Source organism: Gavia stellata, chromosome 9 (genome assembly GCF_030936135.1).
Source record: "Gavia stellata isolate bGavSte3 chromosome 9, bGavSte3.hap2, whole genome shotgun sequence".
Lineage (NCBI taxonomy): Eukaryota > Metazoa > Chordata > Aves > Gaviiformes > Gaviidae > Gavia > Gavia stellata.
Window position 1 is genome coordinate 16,838,965 of NC_082602.1, and position 27,998 is coordinate 16,866,962.

The following is a 27,998-nucleotide window of genomic DNA, read 5'->3' on the forward strand; positions in this document are numbered from 1 at the left end:
CCCAACAAAAAACCCCCCACACACATTTTGGAGATTTAGTCAGCATTAGATAAAAGGTCAAAGTTTCGTTGCTTTTGTATGAAAGTGAAGTAAGAACAAGAGAAATAGCTAAGACCTATGTGACAATATAAGAATTTTGGTTTTGGACGGGACGCAGGTTTGGTTGGCGCTTTGACCTTTGCTTACCATCATTCTGAACAGGTTTAATCCTTCCGTCTGCCAAGCTCCCCTTCCCTGGTGAGGGGGTCCCCATCTGAGGGGTCACTTTATACTTTAATCTGCTTAGAATTCTGTGCTTTTTAAGGAAAGTTGTTCTCTTGAGGTGAGCAATTGCTTTAAAAGCATGTCCTCTAGACACACCCCATCCAGAGGTACAGGCATGAGAAATAAACCTACTTCTAACCTCTTTCTTTCCATAGAAATGGCTATTAGATTTTGATGTGGAAGGTAATTCTGGTTTATGATGCAAATGCTTGGGTGGTGCATAGCTTGGGTGTCCCTTTTTTCGAGACTGTCCCTGAGTGGCATAGATATGAGAGAGTCCATCAAAGAGTCCCTTTAGCTGACTGTTATTAGGAAGGCTGCTAAAGGAGGGTACGCTTGACTGACTGGAAGAACTCTGGGGAGAGTTAGAAGAAGTGGAAGTGCTGGATTTTTGCGAACTGGGGCTCTGACCAGAGATGGGGGTTGGGGGTAGAAGTGAAGAAGGTGGAGGTTTTAGCTTTTGTGTGGTACCTGTAGCCAACACAAGAGAAGTGCATGACTGTTTCTGAGAGACCTTTTTCCTTGGACGATAGTGCTTTGAAAAGTCTATTATTTCACCTCGTGATCTGCGACCATCAGGTGATGGTGTAAAGAACTTAGTAAGGCCATCAATGAGCCCTTTGGTTTTCTTGTTAACTTTAAGTGTAGAGGCAGATATGTAGGTGGAGGTGGTGGTGATTTTGGTGGTGGCACCAGGCCGAGTGGGGTCTGTAACAGGCAATCTGCTGCTTGAATCCTTCACAGATGCAGCATGACCAGATGAAGGTGTGGTACAGACTTTAGTCTTTTGACCCCTACCAGGTGACCCCCTTCCTGTGAATGCATTCACGGATCCTTCATCACTGGTTACAGACCTATGCAAAAATTCGGAAAATAAAAATCAGCATTAAAAATCTGTAACTACTGCCAAATAGTGCTACAGTTTATACAGGTTACTTATGCCACTGTACACTTTGGAAATACATTTCACACTATAACATCCAACTATTTTTCCTTTTTCTTTTTGTTCCCCTCCCCCCCTTCTTTAAAAGATAGTCCACAGAACATACAAATAGAAGCAGCTGCAATAAACAAGATCTCCCAAGTAGACAGCCTCCCCACCACAAAAGTGTGGTTCTTTGGAGAAAAATGTCAATGCACTGTGTCTGAGTACCATAACTGCTCTATCATCACAGAGTTTATCGTACACACAAACAAAATGCAAATGTTGTGTTAATAAATTACTGCATATCAAAACACTTAACTTCAGACCATTTGCTTAAGCTGTAGACAAAGTCTATTAGTCCTTTAAAGCAATACAGTCAGTTTTCAAGAAACTGCTATTTTTCCACACTCTCATTGGATTATGTATGTCAACACTAGTAGTAAAAATTACCACCAAAGACTTAAAAGCAAAATGAAGTAGTTCATGAAGAGCATTAGAACAAAACCGAAGAAAGAGACTCTGTTTTCTTTAGAAATTGTAACAGTAGCAAAAACAAAAATAGCAAAGGAGAAGAAAGAGCAAAACTGTAAGACCAAGTGGTATTTGTAGAAAAGCCATAAACCAATCAGGCCTAACATGGAAGGTGTTAAGAAGAAAGAGTGGTGAATGTCACTTAAATGCTAGGAAGAAAAACAGCATGCTGAAAGCCAACATTTGTGACAGCAGAAGTACAGGTTTAGCTGGTCTCTAATGACTGAAGAGAGGAGCAACACTGAAGGATACGCTGAAGAGTAGTATATTTTAAGTATATAGAAACAGAACGTCTACAAATATTTGCAATAGAAGAAATAGGTATCAGGAGGCACGATCAAATTGCAAATCCAAACAAAGCTATACAGTTGCATCAAATGCTTCCATTCCCTTTTCCATCCTGATCTTTGAAGTTAGCTTATTTACTTTGCAGCGGAAAGTTTTCTTCCACAGATTTTGCCTTCTTAATTGAGATGCTGAAGTAATTAATTCCAACAGGTCACTTCTAATTAGAGGCTGAACAGCCTGGGGCTACCATCTGGTGTACTGAACTCCAAGGGCTCACCAGTTTAAGAACTAGCCCCTTTTCCACTTACACATCCTTAAATTTGGTTAGCTCCTAAGACGCAACAAAACCAAAAACTTTTAAAGTGTTTTGAATCCTTTGGTGCCATAAGCTTATGTCCATCACAAGATCTATTCTCACTACCAGATGTAATAATCACCATCAGTGCCAGAGGCTAACACACACCTGGTTTTAGTTAATCCTACACAGTAATTTGTGTGTGAAGGGCTTCCTACAGATGGTCAACAGGCAAAAAATTATTCCAGTACTACTGGACGTATTTTCTTTCTACTACACAAAAAGAACTAAGTGACATTATCTAACCTTCCTGTATTTCATGTGACCACAGACTTATGTACGACACTGTCATCTTCCGTACCCAATGATCATTTTTAAATAGGATTCCATGAGGAAGAGGTTCTTCTCTTATCCCATCTCCTGATCACTATATTTCCAAAACAAGATTACTTTGGTTTTTTTAATATATTTATATTTGACACAGAAGTAATAGAAATGTGCCCACAGTACTGCAAATATTTATTATACAAAGAACCCCATCAAGCCCTACTCTAACATGCTCATGTGGCTCACATGCCACAAAGAAAAGAAAGTCTTCATAAAAATATTCATAATCATTATCCAATGCTAAGAGAACTTCTGCATCCTTTAGCACAACATTTATTTTACAAGTTGCAGCTCAGAATCCCCTTAGCAAAATGTAACAGTAAAACTCTCACAACCTTTACAACCTTCCTTTTACATGTATGAGGAAGGAGGAGAAGCAGAATTACTGTGTCAGACAGAAATTCCTGCTAAATCCACTGTGGGAACCCAAATCAGGGAGATGTTTTTAGACAAGTAAGATGGCAGTACTGTATTAGAACCCCTACCTCCAGTTGAAGGATTAGGACTTTTCAAAGGGGTAAAAAGCAGAAGTGTAGCTAGAGATATAGGGAATATTTTTATTATGCACACACAATGATATATAGGAATTTCAATTAAAACACTGGAAGTTGTATGGCTACTTCAATGACCTGCAAATTCCTAAGTTATTTAGTCAAGAGAAGTAAAAGAATGTTTCACCCACTCTTCCTTTAACAGCATGCTCTCATGAGCCACTAGATCTTTTACTTTCATGTAGAGCCACACTTCATTCTTCTCCTGTACTACCTTCCTAGAGCAACATACAATGAACTTTAGGACAAGGACCAGAAAGACAAGACAAGAGATCCTGGCAGAGAGGGGAAGAGAATATAGCAAGCTGCACAGCAGCAAGTACATCAACTTGGCTAGTGTGCTGTACTCTAGTACCATGAGTATATTTTTTTTCATTCTATTTTTACATGTTAGCTCCACTGGCTCCAGAAATCCTTATTTTGCAAAATGCAAAGTTTTACAGCAGCTACCATGCAATTCTGAAGAGTATCAAACAGGTGTTTAGACTACAGAGAAAAATGGTTGGGTATCAGCCACGTGACAGAACGAGTAGTAGATAGAGCCAGAAAGCTTTTCAGTTGCTGAGTTGACATGGCCAAACAGATAGTTAAATACGAGGGGAAGAAAGGCGTATGTGGATAGGAACATGTGATGGAGGGCAACATGCTACTAGAGTTAACCCAGAATCTGTTCCTGTTTTAACACTCAGTGTAATGCCAACTCAGCATTTGAACGCTACTTATACAATCCTCCAACCAAGCCTTAAAATGTCCAACTACAGTGTTCCCTGGAAAAACAGATGCCAGAAGAATTACAGTGCTCTCTTCTTTTAGATAAACACATTCCTGAGAAGCAAGAGGAATTGCAACCTCCTTCCCTAGTAACCAGTGGCAGCTTAACAGCAGAATTCAAGTAACAATTTTTTCCAGAGTACCACTGAAACCAGAACTTCCATAGTACTTGCATAGTTTGCTTTTTGGAATGGATTTTGTGAACTGATAGTAACTAATAAAGTCATTTTTATACAACTTTTGAACAGGTCTTTGAGCAGAACAGTCTCCTGAAGTTGGATATAAGTAACTCCCTGTTATCCACTTAGTACAGATTCTGTATGTACTTCAGTTATTTGAAGTTACATTTAAAGAGATAGCTGTGGTATATGTTATCACACAGTCTTTTATTTGCATTTTCTATAGGTACAAGTTTTGTTAAAAAATTATGGTATCTAGAAAAGTACGTTACAGGAATTTTTTTCATCACCTTCTGACATGACACAAAAAGCACCCACTAAAATGAAGAAGTTACTGGCCACTGGGCTGAAAGGCATATAGTAGAATACTCTTCACCTCCTTTGCCCAACTTGAAATACAGTTTAAAACTGTAGTTGAACCTGCATCAACTCTTATCTGACTACATTCTCAGAAACATTAAAAAAATTCAAGAGAAACCTACAACATTCGTTGCTTTAGTTTATTTTTCGGTCGTCCAATAGGTTTTGCATATCGTCGCCTTATTTGGGCAGCTTTCTCATGAAGTAGCTTTCTCCCTTTCTTCTTTGGTCTACAGACCTGGCAAATCCACATCCCTACATAAAGGAAAAAAAGTTTAATTGTACACAGTTTATTTAATCTGTACTGCAGGTGTCTACCAAGATAAACGCCAAGTACGCGAAGTCAACAAATTATCTTATGAACAGGACATAGGTAAGGGGAAGTGGACAGAGAGAAGTAATCCACTTCTACACATACTTTGAAATTTTGGAAAGCAAAGTGCTCATGGAAATGGGAAAAAAAAAGAGGCAACAAGTATCACAGAAAGAGATTGTGAGCAAGTGTGTTTTTAGAAGAATTTCTGTTCTAGCTTGTCCCTCCTTATACTACCTAGATCTTTCTTCAGACACAATTAAGATGAGGAAAAAAAATTACATGTGCATTACAAAGCAATCTAGGCTAGACTGCACTAAAGAAAAATACTACATCACACATAGGTATGTTTGTTTCAATATACAACAACTTGAATTTGACATCCTTTTAACAATAGATGACCATGTCTGAACACTTATTTATTATAGGTTAGGCTAGCATTTTGGGAAAAAAAAAAGCTGGAAAAAGTCTTTAGTGTAACTTTAAGACTAAATAGGGAAAGCCATAAAGATGCGAGAGCAGAAGTGAGAGTTGCTACCAGAAATCTAGAGATTAGAGACCTGAAGACACAGGTGTTTTGTTTGTCTGTTTTTTAAATTACTCTTACAAAAGGCATGAAGAAGCAGGCTCTTTCACCTGCTCTAAGGATTTCTTTGTTAGTATACATACTCCAAACATTTTAACAGCCTTTGTAAAACTTGACCTTCAATAAATTGGCCAACAACTCAATACACAGTGAATTCATCTGGTCAACTGACCACAAACCTTTACTATTTTCCTGAGAAAAAAAAAATTCAAGTAAAGAAAAGTAAAGTATTGGCTTTGACATGATGGAAATTATACTGTTCACCAGTGCAAAAATAATTAGCATGCTCAAGAGCTTTTGGTCACTTAATATTAGAAAAGACTGTGAATGAAAGTATTTTCATTGAAAGGATTTTTATTATCACCTTTTGGCATTCGGGAAAGTGGTGGGTCACAGCACTCCATGTGGAACCCTCTATCACAGGAGTCGCAAAAAAGCATGTTATCCTGAAGGGGGGCGGCGGGGGAGGAAGAGGAAGAGGAAAAAAAGACTTAATACAGCATTGCTTGAAGTTGTACATCAGTGATTTGTATTTGCACATGTGCTAAGTATAGAGCTACGGTAAACAAAGAAAAGTCAGATAATACTCAACAGTCTAACTTACTGCATTTTTGCCTTGGATCCTACATGCACTGCATGTCTTGCATTCAATACACTGCCATCTTAAGGCCTTCACATTTGTTGTTAACTCAGGACAGAATTTCAAGCATGATGGATGTCCTAAAAAAACCAAAATATTTAAAGCTTGAGATTTAAGATTGGTAAAACTCTTAAGTTCAACAGGATGTAGCCAGCACCACCAGAACCCTGCAAACACCAGCTGTTTTCAGAACTTTGCAACACATTATTTAACTCACCTACTTCATACAAAGATACACAATAACTGCCAAACTCATTTATGAAGAGAGGTAGAAAGTGAACTTCTACTGTAACTGACACCTGTGAAAGGTCTACACAAGCGCCCGAAATTGAATTTTTATTTTCACTAGGTTATTTCCATAGCATATTAAACTGCCATTGGTTCTGAAAAAAGTATTTTTACGAACTTGACCCCACTCCCCTTTCATAGCAGTGCAACATAAACAGAGGAAGTCTTTAGATAAAACTGTATTAGTTATTTTTCTAAATATACTAAGTATCTACCAGAGAAACTTAATAGTCAAACTACATGTATTCTTCATTTCAACTTATTACTTAATTAAATACAAAAGGACAATTTCAGAGCAGTAAGAAGGAAAAAAAAAAAATGAAGTAGGCAATTGGCACAAGAAAAGCTTACTGCAAAGGAAGATGTAAAACTGGGGGGAGGACACTGCGGGAGGAGTAGCTGAACTACTGCTTCCCATGAAACTATATTTTATTCCCTAGCGGGACCATCCTCTTTTCATGGTAGCCTAGAAGGCCTACATGGCTTTTCCAATTAATACAAGACATCAGACAACTGAACACATACAACACCTTAGCCAATACTGGCAGTGACTTTTCATGTCTTCAACAACCTTAGAGTGTACCCTTAATCCAGAAAAGATTGCACGACTAAATAGGAAGGGATAAGCCTTCCCAGGGACACACTTCTTGCCAGTATTATATTCAGAGACTATCAATAACATCAACCCACAAATTGTCAGAGAGATAAGAATCCCTGATGCCATGCTGCACTTATAGATCGCTGCAGTGATGCGATGCACATGACGATGCTTTCTTCTCACTGTCAGAGTCGGGATACGTGCTTTTTCCCAGGTAACAGTCTAGTCATGGTGATTCAGACTTTCTCCATCCGCTGTTTCTCAGTCCAAGACTGAGCTAAACCAGCACAAATAAGAATACAGGCTAATCATGAGCATTTGATATTTTCATCTTGTAATGGACTGAGGCATGAATGGCAAAGATGACTGATGGAATGAAAAAGCCACTTTAATGAGTGCAAATTTCAGATTTTATTTCCTTCTATTGTATGTACCCAAGGCTTAATCCACTTTTTGTTAGACTTTAAAAGACAACTTAAATTGTGTAAATATAGCATATTCTCAAAATAAAAAGCAGGAATATAATCTATTAGTAAAGAACAATCAATAATAAATTCAAAGAGTAGTTTCAAAACCAAAAGATATTGAAAAAGCACTGCCATTTGATTCTTACCATACAGTTTAAGATACATTAACAAATTTTTGTGGTTAAAACCAAGTATGCACTTAAAGTGACTATTTTTCTTGAAAGTGACAAATATATTCTGTAACTGCATAGTTGAGTTCAATGCTACCCTGTTCCCTTCAATAAAGCTTAACAAGTGCTTCATTTAAAAAAATCTGCTAAGAAGTAAGAAAAAAGCTCCCTAGAGTGGCTGATATTAATAATCAATATCACAGAAAGACCTGTTTCATCAACCATGACTTAACAACTATATTAACACATTAAAGTGTAATCATAAACCAATTACATCCATATAAGTACATTTGATTCCAGTTATCTACCCTGCATAAAAGTGATTTACTTCAAGGAGCAAGTAAGTTGTGGTTTAAATTCTTGATTTTAACTTTGCTTTAAGTAAATAACTGAGAAGTATAAACATAAATGTCCACTCTCACTGGTTCGTAACTGTGCACAGATTAGGTGTAACAGGGTTACTTTATTTCTCTGTTATCTACCAACTAAAATATCTCTCATTCAAGCAATTACACAGCTTAATCTATTTGTTAACATCCTTAAGTGTTAGATTTTACTATCTATCTGACAAAAATTCAAGAAAAAATCCATTTGTATTAAATACGAAGATTCTGCCTGCAACTCCAAATCCTTGAGCCACAAATAACTAGAGGCTGGAAGAGCACAAGTGGGAATCATCACTACGCATTTACCATGTTCTTTTACTGTCTTTCCTGGGTGTGCACTTAGCAGAGCCAGCACAGAAATTTTCATATTTTGAAGTACCATATGATATTGTTCTTTAATAGCTGATACTACTTACACTCTTCATTTTGGACACAGATTGACACAGTGAAAAATATAACAGTAACAAGTAGAGGGTAATGCCTACCAGACATGAAGTGGTAATCAACACAGGTTTCACTTTTAAAAAGGGACTCTGTTTAAGTACTTTCATAGTTTAACAAATTTCTGTAGTCAGTTGAACCAAGTCACTGGGACCTTCAGTGATTTTACAGCTAGTTTATTTACATTTGGAAGAGCTGAAGAGGGAAAGCATGTTTCTGGCTTCAAAACCCACAGTAGATCAGCTCTAACTGATCTAAACTGAAATAGAGAACATACTATCTTCACCATATCCAGAAGCTGATACATCTGCCAAGAGGGTTTCAACACTTGATCAATCTCCAGTTTGAAGTGTTTCAGAGGTAGTTTCTACTCGTTCAATCACTTGACTTTCTTCTAAACCTCAGCAGCATCGATATTTTCATGCAGCACATAAGTTTAACAGATTACTGGAAATTCAGACCTTTGAAAGCTGGCCATTTCCACCAGGAATACATATAGGCTTACTTTAAAATAAAGCTATTAAAAATTAAAGGCTTTAAAATCCATTATTATCCATCCCAGTTAGAAAAGGTTAAGATTTGCAATACATTGATGTGGCAGAAATAGGTGAGATCAGGAAGTTAAAACAGAACGTCTCACTCCTTTGAGACTGAAGACAATGCCTTTAACCTGCCCACTTTTGTTTTCTTGTTGCAAATTTCGGCCTTGTTTATTCTTCAAAGGATTTGACAAAACAAATAGTCTTTTAGAAGAACAAGCATTGTATCAGTGACAAGAATTATGTACAGTGCTAAATTAGATATGCTAATATCTCCAGTTATTTTTAACTTTTAAACAAATGTTGGGAACTAATGTGTAAGATAATTTAAAAAAAAAACCCTTGTGTTTGATTACCTTTTAGGAAGAAAGCATTATTATTTAGGGTGACTTTGGCTATAAGCAGAGAGGATCAGTGCACCTCTCTTGGGCATGTAGTAGGTTTTTCCACCTGCAGGTTTCTTAGCAGTTCATTTTATCCAACTAGTCAACATCCTCCCACAGACAGCAATAATAAGACAATTCCCATATTCCCTTATTCTTAAAGCGTACCCTAAATCTCCTTTATAAAGCAATCTCTGCACAGTCCTTTCCAAACATTTTCTGTCCCTACTCCTCTTGACCTGACTTTGATGTCTTTGTTGTTCTGCTCTCCGGCCTCCCTTACCCATCTTCGATCAGTAACCCTCTTGCCTTCTCAGCTTAACATACTATTTGTTTCAAAGGACAGTACCCACAGGTATTCTACTTCTAACTATTTTTTCCCCCCTTTTTTAAAGTATTTATTATAGTTGCCCAGTAACTCAGCTTTTTTTCCTCCTCTTACTAAGACTTCAACTCCCTTTTAAAATATGTCAGCAGCAGCTGTTTAATTGCTTCTGGGAAGCAACTGGGAAAACAGAAGTAGAGTTCAATTCCAGTTTCAAGTCTATAGATTTTTCAAAATCAAAAAGATAGGGAAAAAAGCGGGAAGGAGGAAAAAAGAGCAATGTTTGCTTTTGTAATAGGGTTTGTTTTCTCACATCTGACATCCCTCATCTTACTCCTTTAGACAATGCCCTGTACAAAGTGACATAGCAGGGCATTTCATTTCCACTGTCCTAATACATTATCCTTCCAAATACCACAAAATAAGAGTAAAATCAATGAAACGTGCAGATATCCAGATAGTTTCTGCTTTCAGAACACAGAAACATTACCTGAAAAGACACAAGCAACTGACACAAAAACATAAAGGAAAGCAGACATGCCAGCAGTGGGCACTGCAATTTAATCTCTGATCAACTGAACTATTTGCTTGCTGTGCGCAACATGCAATTTCTTTTATGTTTGTTAGACAGCAAAACTTTGAGATACACTGCAATGTGCAAAATTACAGATCCAATTACAATGAACCTCCACTTGAGTGAAGTTTTGTTACTTATAAATTGCACTGAGATTGGTTTTTATTTTAGTTAGGCATCAGTAGCTAAAGTTTAACCATCCAGCAATCTGATTGGCAGTCTCAACATTTCATTCTTTGTATCTGATACATCTGAGGAACTAATTAAATAATTTAGTCTTAATGAGGCAGAGAGTATGTATCAGTGTTAATTCAAAAGGAAGCTGATCCATGAAAGTCAAGACTTCCAGTTCTAAAGCGTCTTAGACCTACCAGGGGATTATTACACAACAGAACAGTAGCTGATATCTAAGCTCACCTGATTAATATAAACTCCATGTACCAGAGTCTAACCAAGCACACATCCTATTACGTTTCCAAACATTAGAATACAGATTTGAAAAAACAGAAAACCTGTAAACCATTAAAGGAAGACAATTTAAAAAACTATGGGGTTTGGTTTTGCGTACTAGGGTAAAAAAGCCACTTCCTTACTTCACTATTCATTAATTTACTTAAATATACTGAAAAAATACACTGGCTAAACCGCAAAGAATCTGTCTGGGGTGACAGACTCGGAGGCACACAATCAAAAGCATATCCTGATAAACTGGAAACCCATTTTTTATCCATACTGTTTTGGTTTTACTCCAGTACTTATGCAGCTATCACAGTATCCAAGACAGACTATCTTCAGCACACCTACAAAATGATGATACACATGGACTCTGAATTCAAGGACACCAAAACAATACTTTCACTTCCAGCCTTCTCAAAAGCAGTGCTGGTGTACGCAGACCCTACCGCTTCTCTACTCATTTCCCTCCTGAGCACTTCTCTCTTCTTCATTCTGGCATAGCTCTGCAGTGAACTGGACTGGGGAACAGATCAAACTTGCTGTCTTTCAGCTACATTTGTTCCTCAATACAGTTTGTATGCAACCAGGTGCCAGCACAAAGGGGTAGCACCAAGCAGTTGGATGTTGCAGCCTGTGACTTTAAGCAGCACTGCTATATTGTCTTTGAGCTGGGATGGGATGGTCTACTTTGCAAAGCTTTACCAAAAGTACTTCCCAATGCAGCTGTAAGCTTACGGGAGCAAAAGTTTTTTTACTGGCACAGCTAAACAAAAGCAGTCCACTCAAACTATACTGGCCAAATAACTCCTCTTCCAGCATAAAGCTATTTTCCACAGGGGATTTTTTCAGAATAGCTAAACTGCTCAGAGGATTTGCACATCCAGAACTCCACAGTTGCGCCAGAAAAAGCTTTATGACATAGAGTTGCTAAAGAGATTTGCCCAGGTTTATTAGCCAAATCCCTCTGCGAGTCAGGAATAACCTAGGCCAAGAACACATTTGGTATCATCCATACACAAGCACTGCACAAAGCAATAGTGTGCTACAGTATTTTGTTTTCAAAATTAACCCAGTTGCTCACTTCAAGGGAAGCACCTGCATTCAGAACAGCCACATGGAGTCTGCTAGAGCTGCTGCAACACACAGGAGTAAGGTACCAATGATCAGCGGAGAATCACTATCTTGTGCCTGACAAGTAACAGGTGCCAAACAGCTTTAGTATGTTATTTGAAATATTATTCAAATTCCCACTTGGGTTACCAAAATTTTTATAAAAAAATGAATTGCATACACAAGTTACGCAACAGCAAAGACTGCTACACATTCTTTATTATTATGATTATTCCTCCGCTTCCGAAATGTTGCAAATCTGTGCAAGCAAGATTCTTGATCATCATTTGATGTCACAATGCAAAACTGAGTTTTCAGATCAAACATAGATCCCAAGCAATAACAGATTTCCTGTATTTTACAAATGTGGTTTCCATATTAATTTACTCAGCATATCTATACTTTTGGCATAAAGATTAATTCAAACCTCTCAGTTATCCAGATGACAAAATTTTAGTAAAAAAAAAATTATGCCTCTTCCACTCCCTGCTTTGTTTCGGTTCTCAATCTATGTCCAAAGAGAGGATAACATTCAGAAGTTTAAAATATTTTTAATACCTTAAAAACAGAATTAAACATAAACATTCCTAGTATTTGTAAATTCAGCCAACTTACCACTGCTGCCACAGTCTGCACAAGACAACAGCTCTTCTGGTTTTTTTTCACGATTTGATTCTTTCGTTCCCAAACAAAAGCTACATATCGGGATGGGATCAGCTCGTGGCTAGATTTAAAAATAAACAGACAGAGTTAGCTAGCAAAAAACCCAAACCACCTCAGTGGTCTTGTCTTTCAATTTTACCTGACATTTTGTTGTATCACGTATTAATTACCAAGACAAACGTCCATTTTATTAACTTTGGAATAACAAAGTTTATTACCTTAACATGTTATTTCACGAATGTTAAGTTGTCCTATAATAAGCAACCTTGTGTACTAACCCATGTAAACTTCTCCAATACAAGACTAGTGTTAACAAAAATGAGGAAAAATTAGAACTTAGGACACTATTCTTGAACACACAATTTCAACTCCAGAACACAATCACTTCAGATGTAATAGTACTCAAAGATTAAGACACAAACTGTTCTTTAGTACAGATTAATATAGTACCTTTCCACAAGAAAAATCAGGAACTTTTACAAAACCTCTCAAATTTAAGACATACTTTATTACTTTTCCATCCAATACAACTCACACCCCCCTGTGAAACCATGTTAGGTTAAAAACACTGGATTCAACAGATCAACAGTTATCCACTCCAGTATGAGGAGTCCTATCAGCTATGATACACAATTGGAATAAAAAACCCCATGCAAATCTTCCAATGTCTGGAAGCAATGCACAGAACTCTTCAGAGAACCACTGAAGAATTGATACAAATTTACTTCCCGATCTTCCTACTCTGCTACGTAACAAACTATCAGAGATTAAACACCCCAAAACACTTTCTGTAGTAAGTTTTAGAGCTTTAATGAAACTACCTACCTGCATCACCCAAAATATTAATGTATTAATTAATGCCTACATAGAAGTATCTGTAAACAGACCTGTAACAAATAAAATGAAGTGCAACTATTTCTCAAGTGGGATACTCAAATAATAAGAGTACCTTCCCAGACTGGCTTCTAGCAGCTACTGTCACAACAATTAAAAAAATTAAGATAAATTCTTCTGCAAATTCATAGTTTCCAGATTTAGCTAAGCAATGCTGTTAGTTTTTTTGATATCAAAGTAATTATTTGTAGGTTTCACCTTCAAATTTTACATTTCCACTCTATGCCACAATACTTGGAAAGCTGACATGCTATCTTCACTTGACCTATGAATCTTTATTCCATTACAGTTCTGGGAAGTGCGGAATGCTTGTTTTTACAGGTATTCTTGAGAAGGCATCAGTTCCATGTAGATATGCCCTTATATCTCAACTCAATAATACAGAAATACTGAAACTACATTTATATTATTGAGCTTTAGGATCACCTTAAATCAAGCAGCAGATTCCAAAGAATACTGACACCAGCAAGGTAAAGTTGTTCTACCCAGCCAAGAGGAACACACATATCCTTACCCTAGCCTACAACCACTTCCATATAAACATACCCTGAGGCACAGTACTTCTTCTGAAAGCTTAGTACTCAGAAAGTCTGCTCACTGTTCAAGTCTTCACAATCCAGTTATTGGAATATCGACATATTTGTATACCCCAAAGAATATACATAAAAGAAGACCACAGCCAAAGACTTTTCGTAAGTATGGAGATGTCTGTTCTCTTCCATAAACTACAAAAGGGAACTGCACTATTACTTTCTTATAACTAATAGTAAGACTAAGGACTGCAGATGATGTTAGTTCCTAAGACCTCCATTATGCGTTACATGGATAGCTGAAATATTAAATTACTACCTGGACAAAAATGATTGTTGAAGTTATAAACCTGGCAGATTTCCAAGTAAGTGATGCTTCAAGAATTTTTTTTAAAATTTATTTATATTCTTTGTCAGTTCTGGCAGGATGGCATTGAACGAAATCAGTAATTCTATAGGTGGGAAGGGATATACCAATTAGCTACAGAATTTTTCACTTGCAAGTTAAAAACAACGCCTATACAAATAAAAGAAAATGAGTTAGTTACTATTCTTGCCAGAAAGATATCATAATTCAACAAATCTGTCCCATTTAAACAGACTTATTTGGAGCAAAATGACATTAACAAAAAAATACATAAACTGCACCAATAATCAGCAGCAGAAAAATGGTTCAGTGCTATCCAAACACAACAACTGTTCACTTGTAGCATCTTGCGGACATTTCTTAACTGCTACTTAAAGTTTAGTACAGATAATCTAAAAAAAGAAAGATAATATTCTTTTAGTGGAATCCAGTAAAAATCTCCTCTTGGCAACCATACCATTCTCCTTCCCTTTGACATAACAGTGCTTTAGCCATTTCAGAAAGGCTCGCTCTGATAAATAATTTACAAAACATTACAGGTCCACAACCTCATTTATCTTTCCAAGTTTTTTTTTTTCTTGCTCTAGGAAAAGACATGGCCATTAGCCAACATTAATTTACTTTCTTATTTCACCACCACCCCCCTTTTTTTTGTTTTTAACTGAAGGTAAAATAAAGGACAAAGGTTGTTGGCAGTTCAGGATACAAAGTCTGATGTTCCCATACCAAACCTAGTAATAGAGACCTTGCAAATCCTATCACTTCACACACAAGTTTTCAAGAAACTTATAGGCTCCAGTATAGATTTTGAAGCCATTTACATTAATTGTATTACTGGGTCTGATCTTTGAGCTACTGAAAGTTAAGAATACACACATTCTTGTCAGTACGGTAAACAAAATGTAGTTTCATATTGCTTTAGCTTGCACAGCCAAAGAGAAACTATATTCATATTGGTATTATTACTTCTGGCTCACAACTGCCTCAATTAGAATAAACTATTTGGGCTTTGGGTTGGGGTTTTTTTGACTGGGTCAGAATATAATCTGAACAGAAATACATCTCCTACCTGTATGTAGTTTCTCTTCTAAAAATATAGCAATCAAGTATCATTGTTTTTCAGAAGATAACGATTAGTCACCAGGAAGGTTAATTCCGTTTCATGTCTTACAGCAACTAGTATGGCCAGTTATTCAACACTGCAGTATTTTACACTAGATGAACCAGTAATATTTTTCTTGTTTTTCAACCTCAGTTTAAAAGGAAAATAAACTTTTTCACCTAATATTTAAGAACCACATTAATAATTGTGTTACAAAAACTTTTAAGATTATGGTGTCTGCTCTGTCACTGAAAATAGGTCTGAATAACACTTATCCAGTAACATACTATTATTTCTTCAGAGCTAATAAGCTGAGAAGAATTTTTCATTCCTTAAATTTTGGGAACAAGGTAAATTACAACTTTCACAAGGGTTTAGTGTTCTAGGTCACTAGAAATTGCACATCCAAATTTAAATGCTGCCCTGTTAAAATAACTGTATTTCCAACTGACTGCAGTAGGGGCAAATTTGCAGAAAATTCATACCTTAAGCCAACATGCAGTTGCGTTCAGAAACGGAAGCTTCACAAAAAGCAGTTTAGCAATAGGATTTTTTTTTTTTTAAATATATTATACACCACAGAGCAATAACGGACCATCAACTCAGTACCTGTAAACAGGCTGGCTTTTTATTTTACTTTCCAATTAGAAATTGAGTAATACTTACTTAAGCATCATACATCCAACTGTCACAGTCAATCAATCCTTTAAAACATCATACATCCAACCACTGCAGTCCATCAATCTTCTAAATAGCGTTAAAAAACCAAGTACCATATCATGATATTTTTACTCTCATCAGTAATTTTGGCTCAGAAACCCTTGTGATCCACACACTGCGATCATCTGCCCAAGTTTAAATTCCTAGTTTCCTACAATAAGTAGGAAAGAAAGGATTATGTTGTAAAATACAGTATATACATTTCTCAAATATATACAAATTTTAAACAGACTGTATGGCTTTACACTGACAAATTAATTATTAGAGTTTGGTAGGAGATACCTATTTATCCAGCTACACATACAGTACAAACGTTAAACCACGCATTCTTTTTAACGTTCACAATAGCAAGTCTTAAATGTATCCCCCCCCGTCCCTTCAGGCAAAAATGCAGAGGTGAAATTATTCCTATAAACAACCACTGACTACAGCTGATCAGAACACTGTCATAAAAGCTGTATGAACAAGAAGAGCTATGCAGGTACATTTTCAAGAGACTGGCTTACTAAAAAGAGTATCACAGATTCTTTAGCAGGCCCCAGTCAGTGTCTCTGCTTTAGGCATTATATAAACCCTTGCTCTGATCTCGTAAATGCACCACCTTCCTAAAAAAGGCACTAAGAAGATGAAGTAAGGTCTGCAGCTCAGTTATTCCCAATAAAAATTTGGTATAACATATATACTATGGGGTTTTTTTGTGTGCTGCATAAGAGACTTCACAAACAAACCAAAACTATCAGAACAAGTATCACGTTCAAGTGCCCGCCATTAAGTGTCTAGAGAGGAAGATTGAAGACCATCAAATGGTCAAGTTTCAAAGTGACTGCCTTTCATCAGGAGGACAATGCAAACCCAGTAATGATTTCATCTCAGTGTGCCTACATATCCCCAACCTAAGTGATGGGAGAAGGAAGATTTCTGAGCTGTTAGCCCACCATGCAAAGCAGGAATGCATGTGTGCTGGTTTTGGCTGGGATAGAGTTAATTTTCTTCAGAGTAGCTAGTATGTGACTATTGAATTTGTGCTGAAAACAGTGTTGATAATACAGGGATGTTTTTGTTATTGCTGAGCAGTCTTAAACAGAGTCAAGGCCTTTTCTGCTTCTCACACCACTCCACCAGTGAGTAGGCTGGGGGGAGCACAAGAAGCTGGGAGAAGACACAACTGGGACAGCTAACCCCAACTGACCAAAGGGATATTTTATACCATATGACATCACGCTCAGCATATAAAGCTGGGTGGGGGAAGAAGAAGGAAGCGGGGGACATTCAGAGTTATGGTGTTTGTCTTCCCAAGTAACCCTTATGCATGATGGAGTCCTGCTTTCCTGGAGATGGCCAAACACCTGCCTGCTGATGGGAATGAATTCCTTGTTTTGCTTTGCTTGCGTGCTCAGCTTTTGCTTTACGTATTAAACTGTCTTTATCTCAACCCATGAGTTTTCTCACTCTTACTCTTGCGATTCTCTCCCACATCCCACTGGGGGGGAGTGAGTAAGCAGCTGTGTGGCGCTTAGTTGCTGGCTGGGGTTAAACCATGACAGCAGAACAAATCATTAGGATCTAGGTAGGGGTGGAGAGGGCAAGGGGAGACTAAGTCAGTGCAGCAGGTGAGGTGGAGAAGGATAGCATCACAGCTCATCCTCTTGCATGCATTTGATACAGGGTAGAAAAAGGAAGGAAGAGCAACCACCAAAGAAGAGAGAAAATGCATGAGTGACATCATTTACCATAAAGAATCTAAAATATCATCCAACTTTAACATCTGGCAGAGCAGAAAGAACAGGGAATTAAAGAGCAGAGATTAGTGTTTTCAGATTTGGGTTACTGCAGTAATTAGAAAAAAACCCCAAAAACACGGGCTACCCAAGGAATACTGTGAGGTTTTCAGGCCTAAGAAGGATGCTAGCCCCATGTCCACAGACTGGCAAGGGCTCAATTATAGTGCTGAAGATGTCAGTGGCGCATTAGATGCTACTGCAACCTTAGCTTAAGAGGTTCAGGTTCCTCCCGCACACCCCAATCTTAATTTTAGAATAAGTACACCTCCAAAATGTAGTTTCATAACATTTATCATTTTAAACCCATTTTAGACAATAATTGTGATTATCCTAATACTTAAGACCTCTTTCACTAAAAGTTATACGAATGTGCGTACACTAAATTTTGATTATAGCTTCATCATATCAGTCACTTCAGAAAACAACCAGAAAAACCATGCTTAGTATGTTTCTGCTACAGATAAAGACTAAAAATAATGCAGAACACTGGTTTTGGTGACTTCAGGAAGTGTTTTGCAATTGATTTAAAAAAAAAAACCAGAACAAAACAACACCAACAAACAAAAATCATGAGTTTCAACTATTTAGTATAGTTCCCAGGTTCTGAAACATTAAGGACCCACTATCCTTATTGCTTTCTCAGTCTTCACATATAGTGCAAACCCTGATATTGGCCCACACAATCATACCAATTTAGAAATACCAACATACTGTTAGCATTTAGTTAAACTAGTGCAGTTCCCATATTTAAGCAAAGACTTAGAAGTCATTTATGCAACCAGTAAATTAGTTTGTTTATTTTAATGTATCACAGCTATCTATTCTGAGAAACTAACAGGCTTTGCCACTGCATAAAATGAATCCTTGGTAAAAATTCAGCTGGACTTCTGTTAGCTTATGCCGGAATTTGTCTCAAAACTCTGGCCCAAAATACCAATTTTTTTCCTACTGTAGTTTTTGTGCTTGTGCAATTTACATGCTCATCTGACTACACTTATAATTCCCATGAAATTCTTAAAGCATTTAGCATGTTTAACATCCTGCCCCCTTAAAAGTCACATTGTTAAGGCCTGAACAGTCTTATTTTTGAGTATGCAAAGTTACCCACAACTATAAATCCCACTGAAAGCAAGGAGATTACTATTTGCATTGCTATAGCACTCTGAAGCTTTAAACAGATTGTCTGAAAACTGTTAGGCATTAGCTGTGTACACAGAATTACGGTTTTAAGTGCCAGTCTCATTCAATGTTATACACACATTAAAAGAAATGAAAAGTTTCACACACACTCCCAAGAAATTTAAGTTTGAACAGTAAACCAAAAACCTCAACTGCTCACATCTGTAACTGTCTCAATGCCTTCTCAGAAACACTCCAACATCATCCGACATCCTGCTGGAAGACACATCCTTATGCATGATACACAAATACTAGATCTCTATTATCCTATGAACAGAAACAGCGTGCAAGTAATTTCAGGGTTAACAGGATAGACAGGCAAATTTTATTGAAAAGGGAACAGTAAGAGTTTTCACTCTTCATACCTCCCTAAAACTCAATCCTTTAAATCCATCTTGAAGTCTTAAGAGCCTAACATATTTCTGCTACTCACCATGTACCCTATCACAAAAAGGATGCACATAAGCCTTAAAACAATTACCTATCATTATAATCCTCATCATGACCTCAACTTCTGTTCCATCAACCACAACGCCATCCGTTGTGTTTGACAACATGTAGTTAAAAAAACCCCAACACATCATCCACATCAGTAGTATGTAACTGTTTTGAGAATCTCACCTTTAAGTACACTTCTAGTATTCATTCAGAGGTAAACTTAATTACCTAAGTATCTAGCTTTCTACAATCCTGCTCATCACTTGCTTCTTATTTTCACATTTTCTTCATATATCTGTTTCTTCATATGCTTAGGAGATTTACAAACTTTTTGGCATGGAATCCATTGTTTTTAATGACATGTACATACAGTTGTTTGAATGGGATTGCATCTAACTCCAAAATCTACCTGTTACTGCAATGCAACTAGGATGAAGCAGATGACACATGCAATCATAAGCAGGTAAGCAGTGGCATAATTCACAGGTCACGATGCCATGGGCATGTCAATTTTTACATTCTTTGGGGAAAAGTATTGCTTTTAAAGCAGATTAGATAAACTCCAGTATGAAGAACACACACTTCATTGCCATAATACTATGTTTACTCAGATGTTTGTATATATGCGTATTTTTATTCATAACTTATTACCGAAGCCATCCTACATAAATGTGTATAATATGTTTGCAGCGTGGCACAGGATAATTATTAGTTGTCTTGATGCTAACTGCTCAGGGAAAATGTTTAATTGCATATTAAATTGATCATATGCATATTTTATTTAGTTTACTCTTTGGGGCAAGTTTACTGTCAGCACTATCTAGATTTGAGTAGTGCTATACTAAATACAGAAGTAGGGCTTTAGGAAACTGAGCTAGTGTTTGAAATGCAATTTTAAATAAAACAAGTAGAGCCCTGGTTCTACTTCAAGATGAAGCAGCTGAATTTCTGCACAAAGTCAAGAAATAACCTGCCTAGTTGCCTCGCATACCTAAAGGGAAAAAAATTAGGACGAAAGCAAAACAATAAAGGCTGCAAATTCCAGAACCTGATATGGGATTACAAAAGAAGGATTTCTTTACATTTCTTCCACTGATGTGATTATGAAATGGAAGCTTTAAATAGGGAGCACTATGTTTTGGTTTTGTTGTGCGTGTTTTGTTTTTTTTAAAAAAGGATTTAGTTTTAACACATGCATATAACTTGACATCCTTCCTGCTCGAACAATTACTTTAAGAGCAGATGCAATACAAGTAATGTCACTGTAAATAACACAGTCACTTCTCTTACTGAGGCCCAAGTAGTAGAGAACCAACATTGCTAAACACCTATATTCCTACAGGTAACAAGTGACAGCAGCTAGGCCATTGACCTTTCTGCTGCTGAGTCACTGGTTCTTCTCTAGTAAAAACACTGGCACTAAGATACTACTCTACCAGGTGAGCTACAGAGCAATACAAGTAAAAAACTATTTTTCATTTATTTAGTTATTTTAAAATGAAGTCATTCCTAGTCTCCTTTCTGAAGGGGGAGAAAGCTGGACAAATAGCTGATTAAATGCTAACAGCTTCATTCCCTGCCCTCCTGCCCCGCCCCCCAAACAGGAACTGAACTTTATTCCTGAGAAAAGAAAAGCACTTTATTCAACAGCCAAGTCACTGAAATCTCTTGCAGGCATTTACCTTACAAGCCATCGCTCAAGACACAATGCCATTGAAAATCTGTCAGATCCGTAAAGTACATACGGCGTATTTTATACAAGACCTAGGAGAATAGCAGTTTTTCACTTGATCAAGTGCTGAAATCCATGGCAGAGGGATAATAAAGGTGAATAGGCAAAGTAACCCTACTCCCCAAGAAGTTACCCAAGAGACTGGCATTTCAAACAAATTCAGATTGCTCTATTAGTCCCTGCTTTTATTGATTTAATATATATATAGATAATGTTCAATATTGACATACTGTAAAGAAATTAACCCCCCCAAATAAAAAAGTAATTTTGTAATTGAAAACGCAGATCACTGTAGTTCATTTTACAAATACAGTAAAATTATCTCCATTAGAATATAACAAAGCACTGTTAACTAGCCATGCTATGTAAACCAGAGCTCAAACAGCTCAGAAAAAAAACAGTAAATATTTCACAGAAGACCAGCTCTTCTTAGAAAGGTTTCCAAGTAGGCCTATTAAATAAAGTTAAATGAAAGTCTCTTGAAAGAAACGGGCTTGAGATTTGCCTTCAACTATTACATTTAAGCTGGAAAAAAAAATAAAATTGCAGCAATTTGTATTGTATGGCTTCTGGAAACAAATCTAGTCAGGCTCTCAAACCCTGGCTTTAATCTATCTTCTACATTATTTCAAAGTCTATACAGTCAAACAAAACCCATGAAGTCCAAGAGGCCATTCTCTGTCCTACCAGTAATATTAAATTGCCATACTACTCAGGGAAAGTGTACGAGTCCTAGAATCAGAATTTGTGTAACAGAAAAAAGGATAGGAGAAGGGTCATAGCAAAGTTCATTCAGCCAGCAGCTTGCTTACTGTAACTGTGAGGGATTTTTAAACAGTACTTCAAGGTGGTTATGCTCTGCCCTAAAAAAGGCAACTGTATTGCTGATAGCCTACAGAAGGCAGTAAGAAACTTCCACTCCAATAAAAAGGCATAACTGAAAGAAAGAATATTAAAAATTTATCAGTTAGCAAATCAATCTAATAATACTATTGGATCATGCCCAAGTTTGAAATTGAAGTCTTCTAGCATCAACCCCTTTCCATCACTTGATAGGATTATTTAACACAACAGGAAGCTGTTCCTATTCACTTCCATTCAGTAACAGAACTAAAGAATGAAACAACCTGTACCTACAACAACATCACCCACAGTTGAAGGCCACTGCCCATTAAAACAAAAGTCTTATCTGTAATACTTAAACTATTTCCACTGCACGTTTTCTTGTGCACTGCAACTACAAAAACACTTTCTTTGATCTAATGCCAAATGAGTGCAGAGCATGGTCGGGACAAGACAGACTGATAAACTCATGTAAGACATACTGGATGAATCCACTTCATGAGAAAAATTTTCTGTGCAGAGATTTTTCCCTTGCCTCTTCCTTCACATACAGGAGAAAAAGTGATATCCCAATGGAAACAGAGAAGCAGCATGACAAGAGCTACCCGGTATAACTCACTGAACAGCCTTTAGGACTAGATTAACCTGTAAGGCCAAGGGACAAGTAAACAAGTAGGTCAATTTTTCACTCCATGTACTCACTGTTGAGCTGTTTTAGCACTAGCAGATAAATACAACAAAATTCTGACCTTGATCTCTTGCAAGGAAGCCTGCAATTCTGATCCCTACAGACTCTACATGTTTTAGGCTCCCTTGTAGGCTAGTGTGAGAAAATTCTCCCTTAACCAGTCAGAAGTAGCAAGTAGACAGTGGATCCTGAGACACAAGCAAGGAGATTGGCTATACCACTACTTCTTAACAGTTTAAATCAAAGGATTATTTACAGCTCTTGTCCTTTGGTTGCTTAACTCCCCAGTATTTATTTTAAATGCTTGCTATAAGCATAGATGCTTAGTTGTATAAGAAAGAATGCCATCAAGTTAGTGAAAACAAGAAATTACATATGGAGGTTTTTAACAGCAAAGCTAATTTAAATAATTAATAACATTTAGGATGAGCACAGTACCTCCTTCAGTTTTGCAAAAAGCAAGCATTTGTAAAATATCAAGTGATGCAAATCAGAATTTTTAAAGTGTGTCGAAAAGGTTTTGAAAACTACTTGTCTAAAACACAGATCACTTCAGTAATAGCCTTAAAGAATTCTATATAAGCCAACCCACAGAAGAGGCCCTTTCTCCCTCCCTCTCTACTTTGATGCTTACAATATAACCTAAAAGCCTTCAGAACTAACAAGAAGTCTTGCTAACCAAGTCAACATCTGAAAGATTCAACGTCAACATCTGAAAGATTCAACGTCAACATCTGAAAGATTCAACGTCAACATCTGAAAGATTCAACGTCAACATCTGAAAGATTCAACGTCAACATCTGAAAGATTCAACGTCAACATCTGAAAGATTCAACGTCAACATCTGAAAGATTCAACGTCAACATCTGAAAGATTCAACGTCAACATCTGAAAGATTCAACGTCAACACCTTGGCATTTTTGGAACATAATTTAACTGTGCTGGACAGATGTCTTGAAAACAAAGACCTCAAAAAACACAGAACAAAACACAACACCCCCCTGCAGCATAATTTGTACAGGAAGTCCTCTCCAGACTTAAAATTCTGGTTGAGATCTTGACTCCACTGCCATCTGAGCCGTGCCACTGATGTCTATGCAGTTCGGATATAACATATCATTCTCCCACTTTTTAACTTCTTGCAATTTTTTCTTTGAATATGCCATTTAAAGGGTGCTCAGCTTTAAGCAAACAGCTATAAATTTTACTATTTGGGAAATAAGACATACTTGCAGCCCAAACTACTTTCCTTTAAAGTTTATTTGAACCCAAATGTGAGGTTTGCATTAACTGACCAATAAAAAAGACATACATTTCACATTCCAAATGTAATCAGGTAATGTATATAATAGTTAATACAAAGCACTCTGAAGTTAATTGATCTGACCAGAGTGCCTTCTACCACTGCCAAATAAATGAAAAGTATGATCTAGTTATTCCACACACACCAAAATAGTTTCATGATAGGCTAATTAATCATGAATATAACTTTTCAGACATTACATAATTTCACACAGACTTGCTTGTAGCTCCTGCCAAAGAAAATAACAATTTGTATGAGAAATAAATCTACACTTGAAGAGAGATGACAGTGACAAAACATGATGAGAGGAAGAAAAAGAGAGGGGAAACGAAGGGTAAAGTATTTATGTTGCACAAAAACCCCTGTATAATTTTATTACTCAAAACATAGCAAAGCTTAAAAGCCAAAATACATGAATCAAGCGAAGCCAGAAACTGAAAATAACTTTTTGCTCTAATCTTTCTTATGTTTTTATAATGACAGACTATTTCTTGAAATGATGTTTGATAGAACTTCAGAAACACAAACCTAAATCAAGCAACTTATTCTGTGACACTTCTGACACCTTCTAAATAACAGCGGGTTTATTTCTCATTTGGGATAGATCTAGTAGTGCTCAGATCAAGCACTGATCATTTTTGTTTTTCAGCCAAACAGTCTCAGATTTACATTTCCAACCTGCCAATAAATTAATATGTGATTAATTCAAATTTTATGTTAAACACATATACAAAGAAAGCCAGACATAAAGAAAGCCAAAAATCCATTTTTCCTGGTAACGTATTTTTAATCCCCCTTGTAGGCCCCTCTGATGGCCCAGGCACTCCCCAAATGGCCAAGGCACTCTAACTGATAAAATAATGACCATAAAGGCAGACAGATGAGTTGGAGGGGAGGAGGGGGAGGAGGTGGGGCAGGAAGGAGGAAGGGGAGAAGGGCGAAAATCAAACTGATATTCTAGAAGCATTAATTTCAACTCCTCCAAGGGTTTACAGCAGCTACCTAATTACCTAAGTCACAACATAGACATATAAATATGGGACTCTGCTCCATGATGCACAAAAACCACACAATGTACATCTATGAAACAGCTACGTATTAATACACACATTTATACAGTGATCAGTTTGCTTTCCTCCATTGAAAAGGGGAGAGGGGGGTGGTGGAAGAGGGCATGTTTCCAGTCATTTAGGACATCCGTAAAGGTGTTATATTTCTACTACTCTTATATTCAGTATCTCCGATTATGCAGTGAGAACACCACCATTCTTTGGTGCTGGCGGGGTGACTTGAAGGCTGCACACATAATGTGCCAGGTTCCGATGCACTGCAGCAGCAATTCCACAATTTGTTCACTGAGTGAGTTGAGAGCAGGCAGAATGGACAAGCACTTTTGCATCACAACAAATATTATTTTCTTAACAGACAGAACACTTAAAATGTTACTGGCCACTCAGTACAGATTTCAGTTAATGTAGACTGAGTTTGTTTAGCCAGAAAACAAACTGCACACTAAGGAACAAAGTAATGCATTCTGAAGAGGATTTTCCTTGAAAGACAAGTCGAGTTGTGAGTGGTTTATGACATTGGCTTACACAGTCTATTCCTCTTAAAATGCTTTTAAAGTTTCATTATACTTGAGAAAACTAATTTGCACTTGTACAACATCTGCAAGATAATAGTTATCACTGCTGCTATTTGGCAAAATTAACGAGCTTGTGGTAACAGGAGGTTTCTTAGCAATTTCTCTGCTACATACTAAATTCTTCAGGACAGCAACTCCTTTCCTTCTGATAGGGAAATTTTCTGAGTTGTAGTTCTGCTGCTACCGACTACTAAACCCAACTCTCCTCTCTTCCTTCCACCTCCTGTCCATCAGTGAATCAATAAGAATACAGTTAAAACGCACTCAGGAAGAACACTACTACAGTCTCTCAAGTTTCTGCTTTTGTAGTGGGGGTAACAGTCCCTCCTCTCCTGGTGACAGCAGAGTAAAAAAACTTATCCCCCCACCCCCAACAAAACCCACCTCACCCTGGAAGAGTCAGGAATTTCTACTGTTAGGAAAAAAAAAAAGCTCTCAAAAGGTCTCTCTTCAAATCCCGTATCAGTGACAGCCCACACAACCTGCAGATTTAAATTGCAATGATATAATTAAAAGGTATATAATGATTCTGCATTCATATGAGCACAATTATAAGTTTAACAGTTATTCACTGAAGTAAAGTTTATTCTTCAAAGTATGCTGGAAAAGACTGATGAAAACTGATAACTCTGTTACATATTATACGCCATATCACTTGCCACATTAAAAAAATAAGGCAAATGGCATACCAGAAGCCACCAGCAGAGAAAACAGCAGCTGTAAGCCAAATTTGCTGTTAATATCATGATTCTGTAAGTGCTTCTAACATCTCTCTCCCAGAAGCTCAGGGGAAAGAAGTTGCACTGTAACATCCCCCCAAAAAATCAACATTAATTATGAGATCTTTCATGCATTCACAATATGAAATGTTGCCTTATGCATGATAGGGAAAAGGAAGAATGGATACAACTAGGTATGTTTTCCTAAATACTCAGTTTTAAACACAAAAACATTTAAGGTCTGGAAAATTTAGACTAAAAATGCATAAATTTCTGCTTTAAGATCTGCATCTCTTCAAAATAAAAAAAAAACAAACCACAAAAACCCCACACACCACTGATAAAGAAAACACCATCTACTCTTTCAGAACACCTACAGGTAATAGCCACAAGCACAGAAAGAAGTAGAAAAGTTAGGACATCTGGCAAACTCTTTTTTGTTACTTTTTTGTTACTTTTTTCACATCTTGTCATCTTCTCCATTACAACTGCAGGAGAAAAGATATTGCAAGAGTCCTTTTCTACATTCTAAGACTTCTGTTTCCTGGGAAAAAAATGCTGTTCTGCCCATAATCATAGCTAATCACGCAGTACAGTCACTACTCTAGCACTACGTTCTAGGGAAAAAAAAAAAAAAAAAAAAAAAAAATCAAGACCTTCACTAAGGCGTCTGCCCTCCTCATCAGAATTTGCATAATCTGCTGACACAGCGTCCTCTAGAGCATCTGCACTGCCTGGGGAGGGAAAGGTGGAGTGGAAGTAGGATGGAATATTGAAGCCATCAGCTAAGGGAAAAGGTATTTCCCATACAAATCCATACAGCCTCCTGAAACCATTATCTCCTAAGTTCACTGTCTTTTCCCCAGCACACCTCTGTTGAATCATCTCTGTAAGGAAGTACAAAGAACTTCTATGGCATGTCCAGAGAAGACTGAGACAAATTCACATTCTAAAACCTTGAAATCTCTGAATTCAAACAGAAATAAGAATCATATACAACCTACCAGCAAACGGATCACAATGGTACCACCTGACAGAGTTGCATAAGATGTCAGAGCCATAGTTGCAACTTTTGTTTATACAGGGACATAAATTTATTACTGCAGTAGTTAATCTCCCAACCCCCCACTTAACTGTATTTCCACTACAATACCAAACAATGTACCAGGGCATTTTACAGCTTTCTCAACATCCCATTTAATTGAAAGCATCTGAATTAAGCTACAAACAGCTGCTGGAATACTAATTCAATGAAGAGATTCAGCTTCTGGTTTGGACCTGTTTGGATAATCAGCTTTGGATAGCTGACTATAGTATCACTGTTTAAAAAAAAAAAACACACACAAAACCACAAAACCCTGTGAAGTCTGTGTATATCGTTTTGCCTCCTTAACAGTTTTTAATCCTACATCTTTCCCAGTAGTTCCTCACTTGTAGCTCTGCAAAAGGAACAGCATGCCAGAGCTGCAAAGTCTTACCACTGCTGTCTAAGCACCAGTAATCTAATCACAAATCAAAAGTTACAATACTTAACAATGCTAGAAATAAAACAGCTGAACAAATTCTG

General features: G+C 37.1%; 1 protein-coding gene across 6 annotated transcripts in view; it reads right to left on the minus strand.

Annotated features, from left to right (window-relative positions):
- KAT6B (lysine acetyltransferase 6B) overlaps nucleotides 1-27,998 on the minus strand; it is a 104,364-nt gene that overhangs the window by 42,706 nt on the left and 33,660 nt on the right. For 2 of the 6 annotated variants that reach the window (XM_059821022.1, XM_059821021.1), the window contains exons 2-6: nucleotides 12,443-12,551; nucleotides 6,055-6,170; nucleotides 5,815-5,896; nucleotides 4,674-4,806; nucleotides 1,063-1,118 (exon numbers count right to left, since the gene is read on the minus strand). In XM_059821022.1, the coding sequence (XP_059677005.1) occupies nucleotides 1,063-1,118; nucleotides 4,674-4,806; nucleotides 5,815-5,896; nucleotides 6,055-6,170; nucleotides 12,443-12,551 (496 nt within the window). Of the gene's footprint in view, nucleotides 1-186; nucleotides 1,119-4,673; nucleotides 4,807-5,814; nucleotides 5,897-6,054; nucleotides 6,171-12,442; nucleotides 12,552-27,998 lie in introns of all 6 variants that reach the window. The other 4 variants (XM_059821020.1, XM_059821019.1, XM_059821023.1 and 1 more) reach the window with 4 other exon arrangements.